General features: G+C 41.2%; 2 protein-coding genes across 3 annotated transcripts; both read left to right on the top strand.

The window, feature by feature from the left end:
• The first annotated feature begins 969 nt into the window (after positions 1-969).
• Positions 970-10213, top strand: LOC140356317 (SERPINE1 mRNA-binding protein 1-like). Of its 2 annotated transcripts, none has more exons than XM_072441182.1 (9): positions 970-1370; positions 1794-1980; positions 3736-3876; positions 3957-4034; positions 4126-4200; positions 7605-7782; positions 7866-7928; positions 8094-8282; positions 8584-10213. In XM_072441182.1, the coding sequence occupies exons 1-9, from the start codon at positions 1115-1117 to the stop codon at positions 8641-8643; spliced, it is 1227 nt and encodes a 408-aa protein (XP_072297283.1). In that variant the 5' UTR covers positions 970-1114; the 3' UTR covers positions 8644-10213. The 2 variants fall into 2 exon arrangements, with proteins under 2 accessions (XP_072297283.1, XP_072297284.1); XM_072441183.1 differs by having other exon boundaries at positions 971-1370; positions 3963-4034.
• A 1019-nt stretch (positions 10214-11232) lies between these two features.
• On the top strand, positions 11233-13370 carry LOC140356316 (nucleotide sugar transporter SLC35D2-like). Its single transcript, XM_072441181.1, has 13 exons — positions 11233-11404; positions 11531-11564; positions 11678-11764; positions 11846-11913; positions 11987-12058; positions 12127-12195; positions 12277-12379; positions 12438-12530; positions 12592-12659; positions 12734-12812; positions 12888-12970; positions 13049-13101; positions 13163-13370. The coding sequence occupies exons 1-13, from the start codon at positions 11235-11237 to the stop codon at positions 13171-13173; spliced, it is 990 nt and encodes a 329-aa protein (XP_072297282.1). The 5' UTR covers positions 11233-11234; the 3' UTR covers positions 13174-13370.
• The last annotated feature ends 425 nt before the right edge of the window (positions 13371-13795 follow it).

Genomic DNA, 13795 nt, shown 5'->3' with positions numbered 1-13795 from the left:
CATCGGACTCATCACGGACAACGATGCGGAGTTCAGAGAACTATGTGGACTGGTCTCACCACCTCCTCATCAACGCAGGGAAGACCAAGGAGATGGTGGTGGGTTAGCCACTCTGCTGCCCCCTCACCAGTGAACATCCAGGGACGGGACATTGAGAGAGTGGACTCATACAAGTACCTGGGTGTTCATCTGAACCACAAACTGGACTGGACTCATAACACAGACGCACTGTACAGGAAGAGCCAGAGTCGGCTCTACCTCCTGAGGAGACTCAGGTCTTTTGGAGTGACAGGGCCACTCCTGAAGACCTTCTACGACTCTGTGGTGGCATCAGCTCCTGTACGGTGTGGCCTGCTGGAGCAGCAGCATCAGAGAGGGAGAGGAAGAGGCTGGATAAAGTCATTAAGAAGTCCAGCTCCGTCCTGGGCTGTGCTCTGGACTCGGTGCAGGAGGTGGGGGACAGAAGGGTCCTGGCTAGATTCACATCTATGCTGGACCATGAGTGTCACCCCCTGCAGGACACTCTGTCCACTCTGGAGAGCAGCTTCAGTGACAGACTGATCCACCCTCGCTGTGAAGGAGGAGCAGGTCTTTCCTTCCTGCTGCTGTCACACTCTACAATAAACACGGTTAGCCCTGAACATGTGTGCAATACGGTGACATAATGTCAATCATCCCTGGTACAATATTATACGAGTTCTTTCTAAATTATCTATTGTTATTATTATGCTTCTGTACCTAATCTGTGTTGCTACACTGGAATTTCCCCATTGTGGGACAAATAAAATGATCTTATCTTAGCTGTATTTGTATCTGACAGTCTTTTGCATTAGGTGTAAACAAAAACAGGTGCATCTGTAGGTGCAGTTCCCTCGACACGTGGTCCGGGATTACAGCAGTGACTTTGACAGCTTCACAAACCACATGATTACATAATGTCAATAAAAACATTGCGCAGCTCGTGCAAAGATTGGTGGGCCGCGCGGTGTCCCGGATGGTGCTCGCACCGGAAGAGAAGGGGCAGCTCTCCCGGCCATCTTGTGGCCGTATCCCGCTAGTTGTTTGCATCAAGCCTCGTAGAATCGGAGGAGAATCCCGTTGAAGGGGCGCCATCATGCCCGGACACCTGCAAGAAGGCTTCGGCTGCGTCGTGACCAACCGGTTCGACCAGCTATTGGACGATGAGACAGACCCGTATGAGATCCTGAAGGCGGCGGAAAACAAGAAGAAGGAGGCGGCCGCTGCTGGTTCAACCAAAACCGCGGCTCAAGCCGCTAAGCAGCCGAAGAAGGAGTCTCAGAAGGACAGGAAAACCCCGCTGCTAGACAAGAAGGACGAGTCCCAGCCACCTGTCCCACTGAAGAAAGAAGGTACGGGCACGTTTAAGTGCACTTTGTTGTTTTTCTGTCATGTGCAGGTTCCACTAGCGCAGTTAGCTCCTGCAGGAGATGCGCTAAACTAAACAGTGAGGATTCCGAGGTCAATACTGACATGTCCTGGCGTGCAGAGAAACAGTGTTTTCCTCCCGTCCCAGCATCTCTGTGCAGGTGCAGCCTCTGCACAGTAACGGTACAAGTGTTTCTCCAGCCCCCCTCACTGTGTTTACACTTTACAGTGTGCTGACAGGCTGTTTGTTCTGCAAAACATTCATGCTTTCCCAGAGGTCAAATTTAACAAATTGTTTGTCTTTTTTGTCTTCCTCGCTCCCTTCCATACAAAAAGATCCACACTTCTATGTTGTTTTTTTTAGCTTTTGACTGAAATGGTCAATGTGTGTGCTCTGTGATTGGCAGGTATCAGACGGGTCGGCCGCAGACAGGACCAGCAGGGCCAGCCTGGTCCTCAGCACCAGAGTGGACAAGGTGAGGGGCGGCCTGCAGACAAGAGGCCTGACCGGAGACCTCCTCGAGAGCGACGCTTTGAGAAACCTTCTGAGGATAAGCCCGAAGGAGGTGGCATTGGCGAGTTCTCCGCGGACAAGTAAGTGAAATTTGACATGCTGCCTGAGGCTGTCAAACGCACCATTGCAGTCACTGGTGAATGAAGTGTTGTGTTGGGCTGTGTAGGCCTGTCACCATTTAAACATTTTTGACAGACAATAAATTGCGTGTGAAAATATCCTGATAAACTATATTACTGACTACGGTGACTTCTTCTACTTATGCCCTAATTCTAGGTAGTGTTCTCTACTTGCTACTTTATTACCTACTAAAGAATTACTGTGACAACTAGGGCTGGGTATTGCCTAGTACCTCACCAAACAATACGTATCCGTTACAGGGTCCACGATACAATACATATCCCCATACATCAAACTTGATAAGATCCTTATTCACGTTATTCCTTAAAACCGGTGTTAAAAGTTTACTAAAATTATGTTTTGATTAAGTAGAACATGTCCCATGATGAAGTCACATCTTCAGCTCCTCAGACTCAGCCTGATGCAGCAGTCTGTAGGTTCAAAAGTGTAACTCTGCTATTTCTAATGACATTATGTTGTTTTTAGCGTATCACGATATGCATCTCTGTATCGATACACGTATTGCCAAGAAGTCCATCACGATATATCACGATATCAGTATATTGAGCACAGCCCTAGTGACAACTCTACACAATATCGTCCTCAAGTCAATGTCCTGAAATTCACAGGGTCTCTTATATTATTTATATTAAAATTAAGCGTTTTCACAATGTAGTCTATCATTTAATTTTGTGTTTGATAATATAACGATTGTTTCAAAATTAATTCAACTATTATATTGCTTTTTTGAAAGTTGATTTGAGGTAGAATATAAAGCCGTTCTGTGGAGGAAAGTTCTGCTTTTGCACTGAACGTCACATACTGGACTGACTCCTCTGGACAAAACCTGTAACTGAATGCAGCCATGTGATTGGCTGATGTTTGTTACGTGCAGAAACCCTTTCTACCTTCACGCAGCGGAGGAAAAGAAGCGGTGGCACTCGATCAGTGGCCTCAAAACATACGTTAAGTCACAAGTGTGCTCTAAATATGAGGCATTGCTGTCCTCTCTGAGAGCAGGGTGAAAAGTAAGAGGTGCAAGTCACTGCAGTGATGCTCTTTTCATTGTTTTAAATGAGCGGAAAACTGCACAGTTTCTTTCTTTAGTCAGATAAAAACAGACGTCACGACTGATCTACCACACTGTTAACGTTTTCTACAGCTGTGCTGCAATTGTTAAGTCCAAAGTTTAGTGTCAGAGGCTCGGGTCCGGATGGGACGGGTCCTGCCTCGCTGTTGTCCACATAGTGAACCTGCGGCTGCTGTAGCTCAGTCGCTGTCTTTGCTCTGTTAAAGCCATTAATTGTGCAGTCAAACATAAACGCACACGCATTCACGAGCTTCAAAATATCATTGTGCCTTTCGAATTATATGTCGATATAGTAACTGTGACAGGTCTTGGGCTGTGGCATGCACAGTTCTGTTGTTGTCTGGGTCTGGAAATGATAAACTTTGCACAATACAATTGAAACAATACAACACCAGACATATTCTTTTAGCTTATGTAATTGCAGTGTCCAGACATGGAGTAAAGAATTGCTCATTGTGCCCTTTTTTTTATTGCTTGTCAAGGTCCATAAGCCTCTACATCTAAGAATTAAAGGCTTAGGTGTATTTAGCCGGATTAATACAACCACTGACCTAGCACGCACCTATGTGTTTCACAGACATATCTGCTAATGGTGTTAATTAAATGCCTTTGTTGTGTTTTTTAGGCCTCCTGCAGACAGGCCCCCGAGAGGGCGTGGTGGCGGCAGAGGTGGGCGTGGTGGTCGAGGACGGGGAATGGGTCGTGGAGAAGGATTTGATTCCCGTGGGAAGCGAGATTTTGACCGACACAGCGGCAATGACAAATCGTACGTCTTGCTTAAATGAGTATTCTTGTATATTAAATCTTTTATTTTGTATTTATTCGATTTGATCATTTTCTGTTTCGCTCAAGCAATCAGAAGAGTGATGAAAAGCGTGGTGGCAATGGTTCAAACACCTGGAGCGCTGTAAAGGATGAGATCAGGTGAGAAACATCTTGTACATTGCTGGAACCTTAGAGGGAATATTATTGTTTTCTATGAATGACTTGTGACAAGGGCCCTTGCTCTTTTCAGTGAGGCTGAGCCGGCTCCCGCTCCTGAGACCACCCCTGAGGGAGAGGAAAGTGCCCCCGCTAGCTCTGAAAACAAGTGAGTATTTTGATTGTTAAGAGTTAATAACCAGGAGTCTCCTTCACAAAGCATGCATATGTACAAATCAGAGTCCAAACATTGCATTTTAGATATTCCACTTTCAAGTTGTGATCTATAAAAGAATGAATTTGTTTGAAAAAAAAAGTCATGTTTAATCTGTGACAGAGGTTTGTTTTTTTAATATTTACAAGGAAAAATAATTTATACATAACTGCTTGCAGAGAATGATTTTTTTTTTTTCATTAGATGGTTTCAAACCCCTGCACACAGCACTAGCTTCTTTTGACTGTGCTAGTTCAAAAGGAAAGCATTAACACTTGTTGCTGTAACACATGCACAGGTCTAAGGTCTAACTATAGCCTTCCTCGCTAAGCTCTGACAGGGTTTTTGCTGTTGAAGGGGGACATATTATGCAAAATCAACTTTCATGAGCTTTAAACCATGTTCTGACGGTGATCATTAGCTTACTTAATTTATCCTTGAGTTATACACATGTGTTTGACATTTAGTAGCCATGTTTCTGCTACTTGCTACATATTAAATTGACACTATGATGTGGGGCATCTGTAGCCTCTGACTGGCCAAAAAAATTTAAAATTCGCCACAGTAAAAAAAGGTTACACTCTAATGTTTATTTGGACCACCTTTTACGATGTCCATGGATTTAGTTCCAGCCCGTGTTGCATTACATCTTCTCCAAGATCTTCTATTGGTGATGTGAGAGTGACCACCGCACAAAGCCTTCTCCAGCTCATCCCATAGACTCTCACTGGGGTTCAGATCTGTAGATTAGATTAGTTTCTGCTTCTCCTTGGATGTTTTTTCTGCTTGATGCCAATGCTTTGAGCCTTCTCAAACACACAGAAACGCAGACGCGAGAAGCCCCTCACTGCTTCAGTTGGGTTTATATACCTTGTATCCAGCTGAAATCTGTTTGCGTAGTTGAATCCAGGTGGTGACTTTTTTCCCCTTATCAGGCAGTGAATAAAAGCAATGGCACAGTTTGCCTCCTTTTACAGCTGCTGCAACGTATCCAGAGCCTGTGTCTGGATCAAACCCATTAATTATTAGCTCATGTTTAGTAGGATCCGACTGATTTATTGGTTTGCCGATAAAATTGAAATTGTCTTGCGAGACATTGGCCAGAATCACTCAAAATCAACCACAAATATTTTCAACTCTGCCAGCTTGCCATACCTTATTTTTAAATCCATAATCTCAAATTTTATTTTATAATTCCATACATTTTAATTGCAGCGCTAAATACAGCCTTGGCCTAATTGGCTAATCTTAAGCAAATGCTAATGGAAACATCCTGGGTCAAAGTTCAGGAGTTGCAGTGCACAGCAGTAGAATCACACTGACATGTTTGCAGACAGGTGTTTAGGTATTATTTATTTAATTTATATGCAAGGTGTCAAATATGTAATTATTCAATATTTTGCCAGATAGTTCAATTGACAGTACTTTTTATTTTCAATATTTTTTTTTAATCTGGGTAAAAACAAATAAGTAGCATTAACATGCATTTTAATTGACCAAACAATAAAATATTCATGCATGGCTTATGAATTGACCACATGAATGTGGATGAATGGCCACATTCATGTGGTCAATTCATAAGCCACTGCATGAGCCACTGCTTAATTACCCAATTAAAGACCCTAAAAATTTACATTGTCTCCAAAAAACCCATCTGTAGGGCCCTAATGTTTAGGAAAAGTCACTTTACATTGCCCTCTTTAAAGTTTATATGATATTGTAGAGATGTTTAAATGGTGAGGTGTTTTTGTACACTACTCCAGGTGAGAGTTTTATAAGTCTGATTTATAAAAAAGGTTCAATTCAATTTGTTTTTGTAACGGCCGAAATGACGACAGCAGTTGTCTCGAAGGGCGACTGAAGGGGAACCACTTTGAGGCACTGATATTGTCCAGTGTGACTATCTACTCAGATAAAGCGTCTCGTAGAGGTTTAGGGCCCAGCAGAATGACCTTGGTTTTTTTCAGTGTTTAAGAAGCAGATAATTAAGTGTCATCCAGGTTTTTATATCCTTCACACACATGTGATCGCTCTGATCAGGTTTCATTGATAAATACAGCTGTGTGTAATCTGGATAACAGTGGAAGTTAATGTCATGCATTCTAATAATGTTGCCTAACGGCAGCATATAAAGAGTAAACCGAATCGGACCGAGTACTGATCCCCTGTGGCATACCGTAAGTTTAAACCAGCTGAGGGCTGTTCCTCCGACGCCTACATCACATTCTAACCTCTGCAGTAGAATGTTGTGGTCGATGGTGTCAAACGCTGCGCTGAGGTCCAACAGAACCAGGATTGAGACCAGTCCAATCGTCAGCAGCTAATAACAAATCATTTGTGACATTAACTTGTGCAGTTTCAGTGCTGTGGTGGGCTCTGAACCCTGACTGGAAAACTGATTAAACTACAACTTTTTCAAGGATTTTAGAGACAAACTGAAGATTTGAAATAGGTCTGTAGTTTACCAATAGGTCAGGATCGAGGTTAGGCTTTTTCAAAAGCGGTTTAATGACTACATGTTTGAAGGACTGTGGAACATAGGCACTTTCAAGTGAAGTATTTATTATATTAATTAGGGGGAGACTTTCTTTGAGTCAAAATATGTTGATGATTTAGAGGACATATTGGCTGAAGTTATCTCTGCACTATCAACAGCAGTGACCCTTTGTTACTGATGGATTTATATGGGACACTAGTTTTATAGCTTCGGCTTGTTCAGGGCTAATAGTGGGAGTAAATTTATCTAATTGATCTCTGATTGTTCTCGGCAGAATCACCTGTCACTGAATATTCTATTTCTTTCAACTTTAGTGATAGATTTTTCAGATAATGTCCTTTGCATTGTATATTTATTCTGTGGGACTGGATAGTCTTTAAGAATAAACTGAAAGCTAATTATTAATTCTCACAATTAGGTCACTAATCTCTATTCCATATTTAAGAACAAGATCCAGAGTATGCTTGTGACTGAGTTGGTTTATTTACATTCTGAGTAAAACCAGTGCTATTTAACAAGGCGTTGAAGGCAATACTGAGACGGTTATTGCTCACGTTCACGTGGCTATTGAAATCTCCAACTATCACTATTTCATCCCAGTCTAATGCTAAGTTTTTAAAGTCAGAACTCTGTTAAAAATTCTGAATAGAGACCAGGAGGGCGGTAAATAACTGAATGAATAGGTGAAGTTTGGGTTCTGTCCATGCAAATTCATTTAGTCAGAAATCCATGTACAGTTTCAGAACTGCTGTTATTTTTGTCACTAATATTGGAGATTATAGTCAGGATTAGACACTATGCCTAGAGCTAAGAGGATTGGTTTGTTTGAAGTTCACGTATGTCCTATTTTAACTTGTTTCAGAGAAAATGAGGTGGAAGAAGTAAAGAATGAAGGACCCAAAGAGATGACACTGGACGAGTGGAAGGCCATGCAGGACAAGGAGCGCACTAAAGTAGAGTTCAACATCCGCAAACCCAACGAAGGAGCTGATAGCCAGTGGAAGAAAGGATATGTGCTGCACAAGTCCAAGAGTGAAGATGTAAGTCAGCTGTGCAGTTATTGTTGGGTCCATGATTTTTGCAAATATTCACCAAGTCACACTCGTTATTGACTGTTTTTCAGAGGCCGGTTGGAGCTTTGATTGACCCTCCAGAGGCTGAAGTTGAGGCCCCCCCTATTTACAAGGTATAAGCTATTTGTTTATGCATGTATTACTTTGTAAAAATAGGAAATGACCATTGGAGAAAACATTTTGCTTGAGCCCTCCCAAGCAGGCAAACTCATTGTAGTCTTGTTGGTTCTACATTGCATTAATTTTAATTTTTTTTTTTTTTTTTAATGGTTGTGCAGGGAACACCTGATGAATCAAGTGATCATCATTTCCGCAAACCAGCTAACGACATCACATCACAGCTTGAAATTAACTTTGGAGACCTGGGCCGTCCTGGACGCGGGCGTGGGGGAGCACGCGGAGGCAGGGGCAGCCGTGGTGGGGTAGGCGGCGCCAGACCAGCACGAGGGGGAGGACGCTCTGAAAAGGTAACAATAAAAGCTGTTCTCACAGCTTGGCAGTTAGAATGAATAGGGTGGAAAGCTCTGCGTTAGAAAACTAATTGTGGTTCGTTAAATCCCTAAGAAAAGGACCAGGCGCTAGAGATTATAGTCAATGTAGCGTTTACTCATCAACCTGGTGGATGCTCCAAGCTCCAAGTTTGTTTCATTTTGTAAATTTGTAACAAAATGTAACATGATTTACCTGTTATTATGACACTTGACTTAACTGGCTTTGTTTGCCTTTTAAGATGACACGATTTATTTAAAGTGTATTTTCCTTTGTCAGGCCGGCGGAGTGTCAGTCCCTAACGTAGATGACCCTGAAGCCTTCCCAGCTCTGGCCTAGGCCTGTCCACACCACCTGCCCACCCATCAGCCCCTCCGGGCCCCCCTCTCTCTACGAGGCTTGCATGCTTACCACATCCTCATGTATATCAGAAAACAATGGAGAAAAAAAAAAACTGTATAGTCATTCCACATCCCGTCACCACCAGAGGACTCCGACTTTACATGTTCAAAGAGAACAAAGACGAGCAGATGGAAAATGGACCTCTCGTTACACTGAAGTTTTGTATCTAGGAACATGAAAGCAGGGATGTTTCTTTTTTTGTTTTTTTCCACCCACAAATTATGCATTCTGATGTTTTGTTCTGCTTGTTTTTCTTCAAATTGGTTGAAGTGCAGCTTTTACCTTCAGATTTTGTGCTCTTCATGACTTTAGCCTAGTATTATATTTATACTGGAGATTTCCTCCAGTAATAACACTGACGGGGTAGCACTACACTACATAGAGGACTTTGAATAGTTACTGAAATATAGCTAAACTTGCTTTTAAAAGTATAATTACGCTTATACTAAACCTGGCTGCCCATTTTGTGGGGTTACAATTTTAAATGGGTATTCAGGTTAAGTGGTATTTTCTGCTTGTCGTGCAGTGAGAAGTACATGCCTCTTTCCTTTTTTGATAGCTTGCCTTTTTTGGTGGACCAGTGGTAAGTTTTTGTATCCCTGATGTGCTACCTGTGTTTTCAGGGTGTTCCAGGGTCCAATGTATATTTTAGGCTGGTCCTTTTTAGGTCAAACAGACTGTAAAACTTTGGACCACTGAGCAATTTATTGTATGTTATGTTTCAAATGCTGTGTGTGTGTGTGTGTGTGTGTGTGTGTGTGTGTGTGTGTGTGTGTGTGTGTGTGTGTGTGTGTGTGTGTGTGTGTGTGTGTGTGTGTGTGTGTGTGTGTGTGTGTGTGTGTGTGTGTGTGTGTGTGTGTGTGTGTGTGTGTGTGTGTGTGTGTGTGTGTGTGTGTGTGTGTGTGTGTGTGTGTGTGTGTGTGACACTGTATGTGTAAAATGGACAGCTCGTTGCTGATAGTTTTAACTAATGTTTATGTTTGGCACATTTTACACCTGAGCAGTTTAACTTTAACTGTTTCCTTTTAGATGTGATTGATTATTGTAAACTGATACATATCTTGGAGTATCTGTAAAACTTCAGATCTCATAGAACGTCCTGATCGTTGGTCACTAATCATGTTCAGCGTTTAATGGTTTTGGTCCAAACTGCAGCACAAAAGCATTATTTATCTGAATTGTCATTGCTGTCATTGTGGAACAATCCACAGCTACAGAATGTAATGTTACCTAGTGGTGCTTTGGCCACCTGTCTCAGCACTTCTAGTGAGCATCTTATTTCAATGAAGTGATTATATATTTCACACAGGATGGAGAGTGTGGGAGGAATATATGTAAAAAGTGAATTAATTTAAATCTTTATGTTGTGCTTTGTAAAGACTTACTGGCAGTGCCCTGATACAGATGACTGGAGCAGTTTTATGTAGGACTGCCTGGCCACATGATGGTAATAATTTCTCTGCAAACATCCCTCTTCTAATAAATTGCTTTAGAGGTGTTACATCCACTCTGCCAATCATGATTTAATTCAAATCGTGTCGTTACTAGAGTTCATCTGCAGTCTGTGTGTTGAAGATGTAAATTATTAAAAAAATAAAACCATTGCTTAATTAATGTAAGGCCCAAAGTCATTGGGATAGACTCCAGCAAATGAATTAATGAAACTATTGACATACATTTATGTTACCTGGTTTATGGGAGAATGTGCTGTCGACTGGCTTGAATCCTTTCAGAAAGACACTTTGAAATCAGTTTATTGATTCAATCATCCTAAAGTTCTGCCCTTGTCTTACTACTACATGAAGAGCATTATTAAACTGGTCCAGATCTAATAGATCCATGATCCCGATCTAATATAGAGCCGTGGTCCAGATCTAATATAGATCCGTGGTCCAGATCTAATATAGCTCCATGGTCCAGATCCGTGGTCCAGATCTCATATAGATCCGTGGTCCATATCTAATATAGATCCATGGTCCAGATCTCATATAGATCCATGGTCCAGATCTAATATAGATCCATGGTCCAGATCTCATATAGATCCATGGTCCAGATCTCATATAGATCCATGGTCCAGATCTAATATAGCTCCATGGTCCAGATCTCGTATAGATCCATGGTCCAGATCTCATATAGATCCATGGTCCAGATCTAATATAGATCCATGGTCCAGATCTCATATAGATCCATGGTCCAGATCTAATATAGCTCCATGGTCCAGATCTAATATAGCTCCATGGTCCAGATCTCATATAGATCCATGGTCCAGATCTAATATAGCTCCATGGTCCAGATCTCATATAGATCCATGGTCCAGATCTCATATAGATCCATGGTCCAGATCTCATATAGATCCATGGTCCAGATCTAATATAGCTCCATGGTCCAGATCTCATATAGATCCATGGTCCAGATCTCATATAGATCCATGGTCCAGATCTCATATAGATCCATGGTCCAGATCTCATATAGATCCATGGTCCAGATGTGTGAACAAGTGCGCATGCGCGGATCCTGGTCTGAGAAACATGGCAGAGCGTCGGAGAGTCCGAGGCGAGCGTCAAGAGGAACAAGTAAAGCCTGAAAAGAACTCATTAAACGACACAGGACTCTTCTCTAAACTGATATCTGCGGCCTTTTACGGAGTCAGCTCGTTTCTGATTGTAGTCGTGAACAAAAGCGTCCTCACAAACTACAGGTAGGCTAAACCAACTTTAAGATCAAAGTGCATTTGGATTATGTGGCGAGACATTTAAGGAGCAACACAGGTGATAGTTTTCTGCTGAACTAAATAGAACATCAGCTAATGGATATTTGTCTACAGTTTTCCATCATCAACATGTGTTGGAATCGGCCAGGTAAATAACTAAACATTACTCACTGAATCTACCAAATCCTAACGTCATGCAGCAACTGAATCCTTTAGGTGCGACTACATCGACTGTACACGTTTGTTTTGTTCCTATTGCAGATGCTCGCTACAATATTCGTTTTGAGGCTTGGAAAGCTGCTCGGTGTGATCTCATTTCCAGATCTAAGTTTAACTATACCACGGAAGGTGAGTTAATAAGTGTGTAATTTAGTCTTAATACATCAGTGGTATAAAGACTATTTGTTTTTCTTTTGCTTATTGTTACAGATGTTTCCTTTGCCTTTGCTTTATGTTGGAAACCAGATATCAGGACTCTATGGAACACAGAAACTCAAGTAAGATTTTGTAATAATTTGAGACTTGCAAAACATGAACTTCATTCAAGCTGTTCATGTCTTGTCTCCTCAGTTTACCCATGTTCACTGTCCTGAGGAGGTTCAGCATTTTACTGACAATGGTATTTGAAGGTGTCCTGCTCAAGTAAGCCAGGCCTTGTGCTTTGTTGTACTCACAGTCACAGTCTCAAATCATTGTTGTCTTCTTGGCAGAAAATCTTTTTCTACTTCCATCAAAATGACAGTGTTCACTATGATCCTTGGGGCCTTTGTTGCTGCCAGGTAAGCTGCGGGTGGCACAAAGCCTAAAGTATAAAGCATGTATGCCTACACTATTTGTTGTTTTTCTTTGTTTTATTTCAGCTCTGATTTAGCCTATGATATAGAAGGATACATTTTTGTAATGCTGAACAATGTCATGACAGCAGCTAGTGGAGCTTATACAAAACAGAAACTTGAGTCAAAGGTGAGTGGTTTAAAAAAACATATTACATCAAATATATGATTATGGATGTCTTTTACAGGAGCTTGGTAAATATGGACTTCTCTACTACAACGCTTTGATCATGATTTTTCCAACTGTGGCATACTCCTACTACACAGGGGATTTGAAAAAGGTTAGTTTTTAATATCCATAGTATATTGTTCAGATTGTTCATTGTTTTGCATGACGCACAGGGCCTGGACTTTAGTGGATGGACAGACGCGATGTTTGTCTTGCAGTTTGTGGTTTCTTGTGTCATGGGGTAAAATCACTTTTCATCCCACATTCATTTTAACAGATATTTTTGACTTGAATTTTTCTGCTTTTCACATGCAGCTTTATTTTGATGTACTCCATCATGCTGTGCACACAGTGCAATTCAGCACTCACCACTAGCATAATAGGCTGCATCAAGGTACGCCCTTTTACTCTGTGTAATACAGTTCTGTTTTAATGTTGTTGTGACAATTTTCCTGATCAATTTCCGTAGAATATCTTAGTGACATACCTTGGGATGGTATTTGGAGGAGATTACATTTTTACCTGGACTAACTTTCTTGGTCTCAATATCAGGTAAACCTGCTGTTTCCATTTCAATCTTATAAATCAGTTTGTCTTCTAATTTTCTGCCAAACTTTGAATGTCACACAGTATTGCTGGCAGCCTGGTGTATTCATACCTCACTTTTACACAAGTGAAAATAAGTAAGTACAACAGGAATTAGAATTTGGTTTATTTGATCTACTGAAACTATTGTTTTTACAGAAAATACATGACCAGAGTGACAGCCTATTTATGGGAGGATGAATCAGCAGCAGCCTGTCATTATTTTATACAGAACCATTGTTCTGTGTTATAGCCATGCTCGTCAGTCTGCATGTCAAATAGCCTTTATATTTGTTCAGATAAAAAGTATAACTGTACTGCACTTCTTAAACAGCCAACATAATACAACTTGTGATCATTCTTTGAATACACATACATTTATTTGTCATTTACAGAAAAATAAACATTTTCAAAGCAACAACTAAATGGACAATGAGAAAAACTAATCAGGAGTCTGGATGTTTGTGGTACAAATACATTAGGCTGCTACTTTACCAAAGAATAAATAAAAAGTCTGAAACATGTAAAAAGTCTACTTTCATGAATCCATTTACTGAAGACACAAGCACTAGCTCAGTAGAAAAGTAAACCAGCACACCGATCACAAAGAAGCAGAACATGATCTGAGGGCAAACCGCTGCTGATAGAAAGACATTTGGAATGATGTATCCATCTCCGCAACAGATTATGAAAAGCATGGCATACAAAGGCAACAAGACAATGGTACATACAAGCAAATGGTTATAAAAAAAAATGCACCAACTGCTTAAGGTAAGAAATGTATGCAATGTT

This window comes from Eucyclogobius newberryi, unplaced genomic scaffold, assembly GCF_026437365.1.
Source record: "Eucyclogobius newberryi isolate DKJ021-1_F unplaced genomic scaffold, fEucNew1.0.hap1 SCAF_12, whole genome shotgun sequence".
In the NCBI taxonomy this organism is placed as follows: domain Eukaryota; kingdom Metazoa; phylum Chordata; class Actinopteri; order Gobiiformes; family Gobiidae; genus Eucyclogobius; species Eucyclogobius newberryi.
Note: the sequence above shows the minus strand (reverse complement) of the source record. Positions and strands in the feature narration are given on the sequence as shown.

Bases quoted from the DNA above. Each gene is read 5' to 3' on its own strand.
- LOC140356317 (XM_072441182.1), top strand. From the start codon at position 1,115: ATGCCCGGACACCTGCAAGAAGGCTTCGGCTGCGTCGTGACCAACCGG. The intron at 7,783-7,865 runs GTAAGTCAGCTG...ACTGTTTTTCAG, and splicing joins ACAAGTCCAAGAGTGAAGAT to AGGCCGGTTGGAGCTTTGAT. The intron at 8,283-8,583 runs GTAACAATAAAA...TTCCTTTGTCAG, and splicing joins GGGGAGGACGCTCTGAAAAG to GCCGGCGGAGTGTCAGTCCC.
- LOC140356316 (XM_072441181.1), top strand. From the start codon at position 11,235: ATGGCAGAGCGTCGGAGAGTCCGAGGCGAGCGTCAAGAGGAACAAGTA. The intron at 11,405-11,530 runs GTAGGCTAAACC...ATTTGTCTACAG, and splicing joins AGCGTCCTCACAAACTACAG to TTTTCCATCATCAACATGTG. The intron at 11,914-11,986 runs GTAAGATTTTGT...TTGTCTCCTCAG, and splicing joins TATGGAACACAGAAACTCAA to TTTACCCATGTTCACTGTCC.